The 15,459-nt window shown below is 38.4% G+C and overlaps 1 protein-coding gene across 2 annotated transcripts in view; it reads left to right on the forward strand.

Annotated features, from left to right (window-relative positions):
- itpkb (inositol-trisphosphate 3-kinase B) overlaps positions 1-15,126 on the forward strand; it is a 28,138-nt gene extending 13,012 nt beyond the window's left edge. For both annotated transcript variants that reach the window (XM_072680220.1, XM_072680229.1), the window contains 6 exons: positions 5,551-5,650; positions 5,945-6,158; positions 7,533-7,737; positions 9,479-9,580; positions 10,518-10,589; positions 11,378-15,126. In XM_072680220.1, the coding sequence (XP_072536321.1) occupies positions 5,551-5,650; positions 5,945-6,158; positions 7,533-7,737; positions 9,479-9,580; positions 10,518-10,589; positions 11,378-11,590 (906 nt within the window). In that variant the 3' untranslated portion in view covers positions 11,591-15,126. The remainder of the gene's footprint in view (positions 1-5,550; positions 5,651-5,944; positions 6,159-7,532; positions 7,738-9,478; positions 9,581-10,517; positions 10,590-11,377) is intronic.
- Positions 15,127-15,459: the final 333 nt, after the last annotated feature.

Below are 15,459 nucleotides of genomic sequence, written 5' to 3' on the forward strand. Positions count from 1 at the left end.
GATCAGTAGACATGGAGATGTTAAATTAGCCAAAACGATTGCACCTCAAAAATTCTAAACTGTCAAAATGTCAGTTTCTGTCATTCTATTATTAAGTGAAAGCAGCGGACACAGTGACCAGTGAGTACGCATGTTGTCTTGGGCCAGACAGAGAAGCAGCTGTCTAACTGTCTATGGTTGAGCACCTTGTCTCAGCAAAGATCTCTGTTTTTGCGATGCATTGGTCGTAGATGTGGAAAGTTCTGTCACCAAGCCCGGCGCTTTCCTGTCTTAACTGAGAGGTTCCTCTCGAGGGGTTAAAAGCCACTTCCTTCCCCAGCAGCGCTCAGTGGAAACTTTAACAACGCCAGTGAAGGCGAGGGGGGGACTCTGCGAAACAGCGGCATCCCTTTCCTCATGCTCAATTTAGCCTGTCCGGCCTTTATCAGAACAATGGCAATACTCTGCACCGCTGAATGTTATTCCATGATATGTCGCTGCCTCTTCCGGTCCCCGACTCTAGAAACCTGAAGACTATTGATAGCATTGTATGCAATGGCCAAGGTCGGGTTGGGGTGGCACTGTCCAGTCATTGACCATCACATACAGAAATGTCCCCTGGGACTTTTGTATTCGCTTTCCAGACATTCCCAAAAGGCAGACAAGGCAAATGTGTAAAGCATTTTTACTTTATTGTTCAGTGTACAGTCAAGTATCTTGCTCAGTTCCGAGAAGTGACCTGGTGAACCGGTTTCTAGTAAGGAATCAGGAACACCTTGTTGAGATCAGATTAAAAGCAGGCTTGAATTGTCCATACCTCCCATCAAAATGAAATGTATTATTGCTGCCGCCTGCAAGCTTCTACTCTAACCTCGTGCTAGTGACTCCCTACACAGGCATCGGAAACTTTTGTGGTTTTGAGACGATGCTTGCTCATATCAACAGAAGGGAGGTTGCTCACCTTTAGTTCTCCTTTTGACCTACTACTACTTGCATATGCATGCTATTATTGCTTGTTAGATAGTAAGATATGTATAGGCTTTTTTTTTTTTTTTTTTACATATTTAACATTTTTAATCTTAACATCCACTTGAGTTGTTGTTCAGTTTTCACTAGCCAAGTGGAAATTATAATAGGCTGATATTTTTTTCAGGGCAAAGCACAACAGTCATGCAAATTATAGTCCTGCATGCAAATAGGGGATCCTTCATCATTGTAAACTAGTCTGAATAAAGGCCTTTCTGTTTACAGAGGCCAAAGTAAACAACAGTAAATGTATATTTTGCATAAGACCTCAGCAAATTAGGGTTTATTGTTTCCTCTGTGATTTCCATTCATGATGATTCAGACATAAAAGCCAAAGGCTGCAATAAATTATCTTACCCCTGTAGTGTTTTATAAATTCCATTACTGAGGCAAATTCATAATTGCACTTCTAAAGTGTTTTTCTAAAGTGGGACTGTGTGGAAACGGACAGAAAAAGACACAAACACGGTCTGTTTTGTTATTCATAAGAGGAAGATAGTGTCCAGTCGTCTGTCACCTGCAGTTGTAGGCTAAAAAATGTCAATTCATCATAAGTCGGATACAGGAAAAGGAAAACTGGCTGTCGCACAAAGTAGCTCTGTGATGTCAAAGCGAGGATATGACTTCACCTCAGTCTGAAAATAACAGTGAATCTTGCCTTTTCTTATTTTAACTGCTCTAGCGCCTGTCCACATTGTCTAACGTACCACGGAAGTGTAGCTGCAAAATGGTCTGGGATAGAGCAGCCTGGGTCACAATTGTCAAACTAAAGTGACTTCATTTTTTTGGCCTCATGTTTGTAAGTGTATGATGCCATGAGGACTGTAAGACAGTATGTGTGGATCAATGTAATAATTACATAATAATTCATAATTACATAATAATTACAAAGTAATTAGTCCCCACTGTGGGACTAATAAAGGATTATCTTATTAAGGAAGATTTTTTCTAGCCACTCCTCATCTCTTGTAAGCCCTTGTGGTGAACCCTCAAATTTGCATGGATTAATGCTTTGGTCAGCAACCAAAGAGGTTTCCATATAGTTCCAGAGCAAGCGCATGCTTCCCTGGTACATTTGCATGACCTGATTTTTTTTTAAAATACGTTCATGCAAAAAAACAAATAAGAGAAACCCATTGCCCTGCCCTTTTTGTTCCATTAAGTCCTGGTCAATACCACTCTTCTGTGCAGCACACTAAAGTGGCACCCAACTGTTGGCACCATGTCAGCATTGGCCTCACATGTCTGGAGTCTCCTTCTTCCTGCATTAAGTTTTCTTGCTACATCAATCATCCTGATCACCAGAGAGTTTCAGGTAATAGCACTGGCCTTAAACTTTATTTTATGTGTTTATTATGAACTTTTTTCTTCATGAGGAGTTCATGAGGAGTTAGGCTATGTTGTGCTTGCTGCTGAGTCTGTACTGCTGATTTTTTTTTGTTCCATCTGTCAGCCAGAAAAAAGTCTACAGATGACTGACAGAAGACAGAACAACAACACTTCAAGTTTACATATGGATTGGATAGAGTGTAACAATTCTTGATACTTGATTCTTGGCTTGACATTAACAGTGTTAAAATGTTATTCTTTTCAGTGTAATTGTGCAACCCTACTAATAGACATTTCTTTATTCTCTATTTTGCCCAACCCTCACCCATGAGTAGAACGCTCTCAGACGTGTAGTTTGTTTTTCTGAGAGACTCAATTGGTTTAGAATTAAGAGGAAGTATCCTTTGTTATGGTGATTTTTCAGTTAACACTTTCTGTCCATCACCACTCATGTTTTAAAAGCTCAGGCCACCATATCTAGATGGGCTCTGCTTTTGATTTGATTTGAAATGATCCAGGAACCGTGTCATGTTTCATCTTTTGATTCTGATTTGAGATGATCCAGGAACCGTGTCATGTTTCATCTTGTTTTAAAGATGGTATCACTCTTTTTCCTTTTCTATTTTTAATCAGCCCCTGGACTAATAAGGCTATACAATTTATATTACATTTGCTTATGTATTTTAATTGTGAAATAAATGCTGTCTAGCAATCTATGGTCATAACTTCCAGACCACATATTTTTGCACAAGGGCCAGGGGGAAACCTTGCATCCTTTGCTAGTCCATCATGAGGGTTTATTTTTAATGTCCAAAGACTGGCTTTCCCCAAGCACTGCGGCTGAATCCCGGGGGGCACTGAGTTTCCACTGCATGCCCTTACTTTAGGGGTTGTGTACGCAGATTGCAAGGGAACAGAGAAAGCGATGGCAGGCATCCAGGCAGCAGCATACATAATAAGAGTCAGAGAGCTATAATATGTCTTATAAGACATGTTTTAGATCAGTAAAGCTCTTAAGTGATGACTATGATAACTCATACAGGAACAGTTTGGCAAAAGATTAAATGAACATGTTTGATGACTTACCCCAGATGCTGTGAAATAGCCATGTCATGCTTGGTATCTTACAATGTTTTACAAAGTTTACAATGGAAGATGCTAGGCTAATGTCAGCAACAAACACTAGACTTGAAGTCACACAAGTCTAATTAATCTATGTATTTCAATATATCTTCATTTATGTGGTTTAAAGATCTACTGATTAGCTACATAAAAAGGTTGGATAGGCCTTTTTTAAGCTGAATTGGAACTGTTAAAAAAATGTTACCCTTTTGTTACCCTGAGCTCTGCAAAGACCTTTATTTTTGTTTTTATAGTAAATCTGAAGTAAATCATACTTCACATCAAATAAAGAGCTTGAGGCATTTTGAGAAGGTTAAGAGACATTAAATCCAGTGGTCCAGTGTTTTTTAACAACGTTAGCCTAGCATCATTTGCTGTAAACAAATCAAACATGCCATGGCTGATTCAGTTGCATTTGGGGTAAGTGATCAATCATGTTAATCTGATTGTTTGCTGATTTAATTTTTTTTTTTAAATCATGCCTTCTGTGGACCCCAGTTTCTCCATTTAAATCAGCTTTGGTTGGATAATGCAACAGGATGGCAGTTTATTGCAGTACGCCTGCTAATGTAGCAAATTACATCACTATCACTAGAATAAGATTTTCTGTACTAAAACATCTGGCTTACTGAAGTCTGGGAAATGTAATTATAGCACTATAGCATATGATAGAAGTTTTCTATTCCGATTTTTTTTATTGTGCTCTGTATTACAATATTTATCTTGTAGAAGCCTGAGGATTCATATCTAGTAATTGATTTATTCCACCATTAAAAACTGCTGAACAGAAATGACATCAGTATTGATGTCGATATCAAGCTATTGTCAGCAGAAAACGCTTGATCAGAAAAAATCTCTTAATCTGAATCTAGCTAAAATTATCACACACTCGCACTGTCATTTTTTTCCCACTGGGGTAGTACAGTGTTTAAGTAGGCTATGCATGATACTGATAGCCTTTTTTAAAAGTAGCTAATTTAAAAGCTTAGTAGTCTCTTTTCCAAAGTGTATCATATAAAAGTGAAGGTGGCTAGACTTGGAATAGGATATATATTGCTTTATTTGTGTTGTCCCAGCCAAGCCAGGATCTTTAGGATGCAGGAACAGTCCTAATTGTAGCCACCATTTAGCCCTCCCCTGCGAGAGCTAGCGAGGTCTGCCCCAGTCACTAAGGGAACCCCCTCCAGTCTACCACAGAGACTGCAAGAAAGAATGCAGCATTAATGCCAGCATGAAAAGCTTGAGAAAGAAAAGTTCAGTTCAAAGAAAACAGCTCTCCTGTCTGTGAGTGTGTCCACTTTGGATTGTGTTCTAAATGAAAATGATTACTTTGTATGATAATAACAACAGAGGCACATCATGTGGTATCACCTGTAAAGTAGAGCTAGATACATGTAATACAGGCTTGTTGTGTGGATGCACCACAGTCAGATCAGACGGAGTTCATCTGCCCTTACACCTTTGTGCACTGTGTCGTTTTGTTCTGTAACAGAAAGGCAGTGTGATCAACCCCAAGCTGTTAGCTATTTAGTGCTCATGTTCTCTCTTCTTTGCCCATTTCTCATTGTCTCCTCCACCATCTCATCAGTTTTTTTGTGCATGGCTTAGTGCTTAGCATGCTGAAAGGGCAAGTAAAACCATGCTATCCAATATGTTCATCTCTAAACTTTGGCAAAAAATACTTTCGGTAGGCAAGTTCTATTCACCCAAGTACAATATGAACTGTGAGTATCTTGTCCTTTTGTTTGTCATATTGCATCTGGAAAGATGATAAAGAGTGGTTGAGACAGACAGGTAAAGACAGTCAAATACATGCAAAATCCATCTTTACAATTTCTTTGGTGCGGCCCTGGGTAAGCCGTTCAGGTCTTGATGTATTCTAATATAGGAAAATATCCTTCTCCCACTAAAAATCCCAAAAGAAACCAGCCAACTTGCATAAGTAATTATTTACATAAACATTTGTACGGATACTCTCTACTGGATTATCTCTACTGTCAACTGCTCATGAACAAAAACCCATGTTTTTGTCTTACTCTGACTCCACCAAAAGCTGCATTTCTTATTTGCTTTTTTCACTGTATCTCTGGACAGCATAAATCATGGAAGAAGATCAAGAACATGGTGCACTGGTCCCCTTTTGTGATGTCCTTCAAGAAGAAGTACCCTTGGATCCAGCTGGCTGGCCATGCAGGTAGGCCTTGGCAATGGCCTTCAAACCATGTTGTTACATAACGTTTAACAAAACAAAGCCAGCTTGCTTGAGATTGGCACAATATTGATTGTTTTTGAAGTTGGCTTGCACTTCCAGCAGCATTTTGAACTTGAACAAAAATAAATAATATTCTAAACGGGTATTCTAGTAGGCTGCAGGTAAATTGCATTACTGTTCAAAATGAAATCAAAGTTTTAGGAAAATGAAATCAAAGGTTTTTAATAAAAGTATTTGATTTGCATGTCCTATATTACCTCTCTGTGCCTCTTCCAGGCAGTTTCAAGGCAGGAGCCAACGGCCGCATCCTGAAAAAGCACTGTGAGTGTGAGCAGCGCTGCCTAGACTGGCTGATGAAGGATGTTCTGAAGCCATATGTGCCAGCATACCATGGTGATGTGGAGAAGGACGGCGAGAAGTACAACCAGATGGATGACCTACTGGCAGAGTTTGACATGCCATGTGTTATGGATTGCAAGATGGGCGTGAGGTTGGTGCAGTGCAGATGTACAAGATGCCATTTCAGTGGTCTCAGACTAAGTGTGTTTATTTGCAAATTAATAGTAGCTAATTATTTTTAAAGGATCACATAAACAATATATTTTATATCTTATATCTGGATTTCGGGAGTTCATGATGTGAACCTGGACCTGGGCCAATAATAAAATTATTACTATATTACTAAATGTGTAGATACGTTGGATAAACTATTGCCAGATTTATTTGCAGTTATCAGAATATTTTGTTCATGTAAACCTACTTTATCTTATGCTCTTTTCTCATGTTCCCCAACTACAGCAAAAATTTACTCTTGGAAAATTGACAAAGTGGGAGACGAGGGGTTCCAGATTAAAATTTGTTTTTTACGTTATTGTATAATATATACAAATAGAGCTGCAGCTATAATCCAACACACCTGGCTTTACTATTCAGATGATGAATCTTTATTAGATGTATCAGGTGGTAGATCTATATTAAACTATGCATGAAGGTAGATCTCCAGGTACAGGGTTGGGCATCACTGGTTTAGCCAGTCTGCATGAATAGTGTAAAGTCTTCAAGCTAAACCTTGTGGACACTCACTCATTGGCACACCATCTGGACTGTCTCTGGCAGCAGTTTTCTGTTCTGTTGAGAAAGAGAGATGGAGGAAGAGAGAGGGTGAGGGGGACAATTGGAAATCAAGCTCATTCAAATGAAGAATGAAGCACTGCATGTCAGAATGATCAACATCACTGCTGAGACAATGTTTTGTTTTTGGTAGTGCTCATTTTATCCCCCATATAATAGTAACAAATGCAATTGTGTTGCTTGTCAACTTCTCAGGTTTCATCATCACTTCTAAAATTCAGTCAAATACAGCCTCTGTCTGATAAATGTACTTGTTTTAGTTGATGGAACATGGTCTTTGACACTGCAAGACGCTAATTATTCTGTTCTTCTTGCCTGGCTGAAACACAGCTCTGAATGCAGAGATAGCCAGATGGTCAGGATATTAACAGAATGTATGCAGGCCTGTTCCAAACAAAACCGTGGTGTGCTTAAGGATTACTGTTGTCCATTTTAACACATTTTTTAGGTTCTGCACTATTGCCAAAGAAAGCTGCATTTGATCCAGGGTAGAAAGAGGGTTTTGTTTTAAACAAAAACAAAAATCTATAAATTACTATAAATTAATATAAAGTTAGGGTCTTGCCAGGGGTGATCTGTATTTTGTCTGAGGTGATATTTTCTCTAAAATATTGAAATTGCAAATTTGAATTTATCATAAATTGAGTCAGATATTTGAGTGCAATGGCTTATTTAAAGTCATTTCCTGTGTTAAAACAGAATTTGATGGTGTTTTCTCTTTCTGCTACTACAGGACGTATCTAGAAGAAGAGCTTACGAAAGCCAGAAAGAAGCCCAGTCTGCGGAACGATATGTACCTTAAGATGGTCGATGTGGACCCGGACGCACCAACGCAAGAGGAGAAAGATCAAAAGGCAGTCACAAAACCTCGCTACATGCAGTGGAGAGAGACAATCAGCTCCACAGCCACACTGGGCTTCCGCATTGAGGGCATCAAAGTAAGATATCTGGAACTGAGCCATCTGCAAAAGTGGTTAAACTAGATCTAGACAATACGTGTCTGCAAGCATCATGCAAGTGAGATCCTAAGTGTCATGACAAGCTTTCCTTCATTATGAGCCTACCTAGCTATGTTGGGTGATTTTGTTTCAAGTACCAAGATTCTCTTATTAACTCAGACATTAACAGTTTATTGCTGTACATTGCTGCACATTCCTGTTGTCTTCCTCCTCTAACATGCCCACTACAGTTCATGAACAGCTTGTTAATGAGCTGATTAGTTGAATCAGGTCTGTTGGAGCAGGGACGGGTTTGGCACCTCTGCCAACTCTTTGCTACTGATAAAGTATCTTTACCCAGCCTTCAACAGGATGGGATTTTCTCATCTCATGGCCCATTTATTTAGTTTCTCTTGTAAATGAGTCTCAGAGTGACTCAAAGTGAAATAGAAAGTGAAGTCTCGCCTCCATAAATTGAATCACTGTGCTGGCCCATGTCGGTGCATGGATCTTAATTACATAATGAGCTAAAAGGCTGAAGTGGCAGGGGAGGAGTGCCGTTTCTCAAGAGGACGGGCTCTGCTGCCTCTGCTGAATGTTTCTGTCATACATTGAGGCTGGTGGTGGCACTTCCATTGAAGGTAACATCAGTTAGTGACAGGCAGCAGTCCTCACAACATGATTTTGGCTCCGAAACTCTGGCCTTTGCCTGCACACAGCAGTGGTTGCTATATAAACCCAAATAAATCCTTGCAGGGAAATGTCAAAAAGACGGAATACAGCTTGGAGGGCTTGGGCTAATTAAATTAAACGTCACTGCAGTGGTTCCATTGAGTCAGGGAAAGAGAGGATTAAGGGGACCCTGTTGGGTCTGTAGTTTAGTTTTCCAAAATATGTCTTCATTAAGGAGAGATTTCCATGTGGTATGTGAATAGGAAAAGGCTGACGGTTTTCTTTGTTCAGACTTTCCACTTGCACATGGCCAAGCATGTCCATAGAAGGCTAGGGCTAAGGCTCTCTCTCCCTCTCTCTTCCATTTGTCCTTTCTGTTGTCATGGTATCAGAGGTTGCCCTCGGAGAGTGTTGCGTATTGAAAAGTGAGTGCGAGTTTGGAGAACAGGCAGCTGTTGTTATGTCTCTGGTTCTAAACTCATTGTCCATGCTATGTCTGTCAGCCAGTGAAATACATGCATGATCAAAGTCACAGATGGAAGAACTACTGAATTTGACTTAAGTACTGTGTCAACAGCCTATTTCAGGATTTAGTTTAGTGGAGAAAATTAGAATATTGCCTTAGACGCATAATCAGATTATAGAAATTTTGTCTGTTGAAAGTCTCATAAGATTTTTTATTCTCAAATTCTGAATGTATAATTTAATAAATAATAATGAACATGCTTTTACATGCCTAAGCAGTAATTGGTTCTCTATTGTCTGACAAGTAGATAAGAGATTTACAGTCTTAGTGTATGCACATAATATGTAGCACAACTGTAAAACATGCTATAAAATAATAAAATAGTCTAAAAAACATAATAAAAAATATATGTTTTAACTTAACTTATTATTAAACTTATTTTTCTTTAGTTTTCTTAGTGTGTGAAGGCCATGACATGTTTCTATTTCTACCATTTGTGTAATGTTGACTTTTACTTGTTGTTAGCTAGCATTATCTGATCATTATCTGAAGTATTCTTTTAATAATTCCTCTTACGCCTGCCATTTCCTTGCCCACCCGCAGAAGGAAGACGGGACAGTAAACAGAGACTTTAAAAAGACCAAGAGTCGAGAGCAGGTGACAGAGGCGTTCCAAGACTTTGTCAAAGGAAACATGAATATCCTGGTGAGTGTGTGTTTGTGTGTTAGGGCCATTTGCCAGCGTGGAACTCCCTTGAGTAAGTGCCAAGAAACTGGGGGAACACCTTAAAAAATACTCCCAACTCCCAAAGGCATTTGTTCAGATTAAGGGTTTCCTCTGTGTCTTCCTCAGTTGCAGAGAAATGCTATGGGAACAACTTGTTTCATATCACATTTTGTCTGTGCTAGTGGAAAAAAAACTTTTTTTTCACTCATGTTGAGCTTGTAGTCTGCACTGAAAGTATTTGATTGTTAGGCTCTTTTTTGCTTTTGAACACTTTTTTCTCTTTTTTTAATGCTTTAGTTGTGTTGTTCAGAGTAAGAAAAGAGGCATACATTGAGAATCTTACAGAGACAGTCAATAGAAAAAAACGACAAACAGTTCCTTGGTTTGGTTGTGACACCAATATATCTGAAAACCTTTAGGACAAATAATCCAAAGACGTTTGGCCTTGTCCAGCCATTGGTTGTTTATCTGACACCATGCTTGTCCTGCCTGACAGCTGTAATTGTCTGACTGTTTGCTGAAGAAAGCTTACTATATGCAGATGCTAAGTACGATTGTAAATGTATTTATTGACTTTGTTGTAGATGGAACTACATTGTAGATATAATAAACCACTACAGATTTTCATTGCAAGTTGGATTTCTGATCAGCTACTCAGGGTTGTTTGGGAGATGCTAATTATGCATATTACGTTCATGTATTCCACATGTACAAAGCTGATTTATTTATTCGATTTATTTCATAGGCCTGGCATTTTGGAAAATCTTCTAAAATATGAATTTATAGTTTGACTAGTTTTTGTTAAAAATTCTGTAGTTATTGCAGATAATTCTGTAGATTTACATAACACTCTACATACATGGTGTATTCATATGTATTTATCAATGTAGTATCAACGTTGTTTCTGTTTGGGCAGAATTCCTATCTCAACCGACTAAAGGAAATCAGGGACACCCTGGAAATTTCACCGTTTTTCAAGACACATGAGGTAAACAGCACTGCATTTGTCCTTAATTATTTATTTATTGGATTTTTGATTAAAAGTACATCGTGTTAATACACTGTGAGCACAGTGTATTGTGTTTAACTATTAGAGTTAGTACTATGTACTATGTTAACTGTCAGTGCAGTGTATGTTCGATTATGTACAGATAGTCTTTTAGGGAAAGGTCTTATATGAATAAAAAAAAATTCTTTGTAGAGCACATGGAACACATAATTAGTTCTAGCTTGAAAAGGTAGGAACCACCTTTATCCACTGGGGTAGGAGCCAGTTATGAAAGAAACTGGTTCACACCTTTGTTACATCAAGGTTAGGCTACTATAATGCCTTTTTTTCTGCTAAGAGCCTAAATAAGCTTCGGTTAGTCCAGAATGTAGCAGCTAGAGTCCACTTAGTTCACTATTATCAATACTGCATTGATTACAAAATTGTTCCGCTGGCCTTGCCCCTCAGTACTTGAGTGACCTCATCCTCTGCTATGGGCTGTCACACCTACTTAGATAAGGTGCTGGCATCTTATTAGTATGCAAAATTATGAATTTAGGAATTCTAATGCATTCTGCTTGATTTAATCCTTTAATACTTTTTGTACTAATGCTGCTGTTTGTTCATATCATTAAGTAAATCTTTTTTTATAAATCTACAGGGACTACAGGTCTTTTTTGGGGGGTTACAAACACTAAACATAAAGGTTCTATAACAAGTATTGAAAGAATTTTAACCATTTAGCATATAGATTAATAAATGTCCCTTTCCTCACTCTTTGTCCTCAGGTGATTGGCAGTTCTCTCCTCTTCGTACATGACAAGAGGGAGCATGCAAAAGTGTGGATGATAGACTTTGGAAAGACCACTCCACTCCCCGAGGGTCAGATACTGAGCCACCGGGACAAATGGTTAGAAGGCAACCGTGAGGACGGCTACCTTTGGGGCCTGGACCATCTTATAGACATTATCAGCCACATGGTGGTGCCAAAGCCTCTTTAGAGAGACAAGGTCACCCCCACATATCTCCCTCACTCTCTTTCTCTCGACCCTCTATATATTTCTCTCTATATCTCTGTATCTCCCCCTGGGTGGATTGCCCACACTACAGTACAGGACCTGCCTGGGTACCATAGAAAGCTACCCCAATTACCCCACCCCAAAAGAAACGGCAGCCACATGTGATGTTGTGTGTGTAAGTATGTAAAGATATGGATACTGTACATATAGTGTATAGAGTGTACAGTACAGTGCTTTCAGTAGAGGAGGTGTCTGCAGCTAGTGCTTTGTCAATGCATGTCTGAATGCTACATTCCTCCTTTTCTTTCTTCAATGTGATGTTTGTATTACTAGTGTTACAGTGTCAAGCACTTGTGCCTTCTTCAAACATACTTTTATGTATCAGAAAATAAGCCATTGGAATAAGGTTTTTAATTTTAATTTTAACATTCTTTAAATTATTCTAAAATTCAGCATGCAGTGGTTAAATTGGTTGTGGTTTTATTTGGGACATTGTAGTTATATGTTATTCCATTACTTAGGGACTTTTGTTATTATGTAGTTCTTATCGGAGAGTGAAAACTAGTTTTTGTAGTGTTAACATTGTGCCTACAGTCATTTATACTAAATGCCTTTTATAGAACAAGAGATTGCAAAGTCAGACAGCTACATATAGCTTTGTTTTCATTCCTAACTGGGATTCTGCAGTTAATATCGCTTTAATCAAGTGACCAAGATGAGAGGTGAGAACAAGCACAAATCCATCAGAAAATTGAGTTCAGGCTCAGTATGTAATGCCTCTTGGAGTAAGAGTACTGATCTGAAATCAGCTAATCTGTCTCCCACTGCCTTTTTTCTCCAGAATTAGCTTCTGACCAATAGAGAAAAATCCAACAAATCACAGTGCCTTTGACTGTTATCCCATAGGGTGTGCTATATATTGCTGTTTAGCCTAACTGTGTCTTAAAAACACTGACTAAAAGGCTTGCTGCCTAGTTGAAATTGATATGTGGCTGCATGTCACCCTTTGCAAGCTGTAACTTGTTAGAAACATGTATTTACCAAATTCCACCAAATTACATTTAATTGTTAATTTTATACCATTGATTTTATAATGAAATCATTAATATGTGTAACACATTTATTCCGTTTGGTTTGGTGTGAAATGCATAGAAAAGGGCTATAAATGCAAGAAATTATTTTGGTTTGAGAAGCTTTTGCACTAAATAACATTTTTAAATACATAAAGGGTGTAAGGCAAAAGAAATCCTGCAATCTGCTTCAGATTGACCACCATTTTAAAATAAATTTCATTAATAAAGTGACATATAAAATTCAACACACTTCACTGGTTCGGTGTTTGTTATAAATCGTCAATGAAATGCATTCAACCATTTCATACCAAACCCTCTCTGAATCTTAACCATTGAGTTAGGCAGAATTTTGAAAAAAACTTCTGCTTGTACTCATTAGCACTGCTCATCATTTCCATTTATTGACTAGTTTTCAAGTTGTGCTTGAGCTGATCAGAGCACAGAAAGCACAAAACCGTGCAGTTGCACCTGGGGCCTTCAGGACTGACATTGTGTTCATTTAGTCGCTCTTTCTACAGATCAATTCTGCATTCAGATGTCAACCTGTGGAAAAAAGTAATGACTTTTTTAAGCTTATTTCGAGGCGAGGCGATTGCTCTTTGCATGACCATTTGCTATGTAAATCTGCTACTCCTGCGTACTCAGGCCCAGCCAAAAAATCGGATACGAGCCAAGCAAAACAAAAGGCGGCGATAAAAGCTAATTTGTGGGTAAGAATGGCAGCTGCCCGCTGACAGAAGACCGAGTTCAACAGTTGATGGACCATGGTTGATGTGAACTAGGAGTGAGGAAGAACTGACAAAAAGGTGCAGTCAGTGTGTGACTATGTCTTTCTTCTTTAGAATGGTATAAACAGTCACTGCCATGGTTCTAGATTTGACCTCAGCTCTTTAGCTGAGCTTAATAGATATGTGTTCCTATTAAGGAAATGAAAATAGATCAGTGGGCAAGTCTCCTCCACGGCATTTACCAGTTCCCAAAAAGGCAGGGGTAGACAAAAAGTTACTCATTTCACTGTCCCTTTTTTATTTGTTTTTTTGAGAATGTGTGAATCAGTCAACTATGCATCAGAACATTAAAGCCGTGGAGATGCCTTCCTAATTTAAAATGTATACCAACCACAAGGTGAATGTTAATAGAAGGACCAAAGCATGCATACCTGACTGAAGATTGTTAATATTTTTTTAATACAGCTGATGTACCCAAAAGTCCAAAAGTAAAACTTAGAACTGATTCTAAGATCTGATTCTAAAAAGAGTTTGCTTGGAATGGAACTATATATATATATTTTATTCTTAAAAAAAACATGTCGTCTCTACTTCCATTGAAAGTGACTTCTTCATTCTTTTGTAAAGTTGTTGGATATACATGTTTTTTGGACAACATTTTTATCCTAATAGATAAGAAACATCTAACTGTACACATAACCATTTAAACATTCAAATGGTTATTTAAATTGTCATAGTTCAAGGTGGAACCATTGCCTTTACTAAAAAACCTGTGATGAAGTGGTGTATATTTACTATACATACATGTGCTACTAATGTAGTATGTCCAAAGTAGTACACTGCTTTTAGCAGTACATTCATTAGTATAACATGTATGGCAGGAGTTTCCAGTCTTACTTAGCCAAGCAGGAACACACCCAATTCCGCTTGTTTAATCAGTTGGTCTGTCAAACAGTTCGTAATGTGTGAAAATGCTTTGTTGGAATGAAAACTTGCACCGACAGTGGCCCATTGCGAATAAAACTGGACACTCCTGATGTATGGTAAAAGCAGTTAAGCAGTTATGGTATAAGGTTTTGGACCCAATCCGTTCTTTTGGGATTAAAACAGAGTGCCTGCTATAGCTGAGATATGGGTGTGGGGCGCCCCCTGCTGAACTGGTGCTGTATTTTATAGAACAAACTATTTCTCCTTAATGTGTCTTAACTTTTTCAATCATGTTTGTGTGAGGCGAAACTGTATGAAAACGGTCAAGGGTGTCATACACATACTTATATTTATTGTCTGTAATATTTTGGACAAAAACACTAAATGTAGCTGCATGTCTCTTACTTTTATTTTAGATTAGCTGCACATCTTTTAATAGTTTAGCATCTCACTGTATGTTGGCTAATATATATTGTGCTTGGTAAAAGGCTTTGTTTTTTTTCCGTTTTATCCTTTTTTCTGTACAAGGAGAGAAACCACGGTTGTCCCATTGGTAATATCTTACATTAGTCAGGGTTTGGATGAGGCAAAACAATAAGTACAGGTTAGTGCCAAATAATACTTAGTATGAATGGGTGAAATGTGAAATGCTCTTCCCAATTTGAGAGGCATCAGAAGTCTGTACATCTCTGTACATCTCTTTCCTGATTTGTGTGGCGTGTCAATATTGCAATGAACTATGCTTTGCTGTACAATTTCATGGAAGTAAATGAACAATTGGTGAAACGCTCATGTGTGTGTTCCCTGTCCTCCTTCCGAGCTGCAAACACTGGAATTCTGGAAGTGTAGATCTGTGAGGCAGAATCATCTTAGAGGATTTTCTCTGTCACACTTCACAGCCAGGTTTAACGAGTTGCTCCCTGTCATAAAAAGGCATAGCCCTCTGATCTTATCTCCTCATTCAACTTGACCTATTTTCAGGCATTAATCGCATTTGAAGAGTTTTAAAAGAGAAAGGCTTAACAAGCTCAATGAGACATTTTTAGGTGAGAATTAACAACCCTCTGCTCAGTAAAATGATGAGACTAAACCTGAAATGAGAATAATACACATAACCGTATGG

Source organism: Salminus brasiliensis, chromosome 1, assembly GCF_030463535.1.
Source record: "Salminus brasiliensis chromosome 1, fSalBra1.hap2, whole genome shotgun sequence".
Lineage (NCBI taxonomy): Eukaryota > Metazoa > Chordata > Actinopteri > Characiformes > Bryconidae > Salminus > Salminus brasiliensis.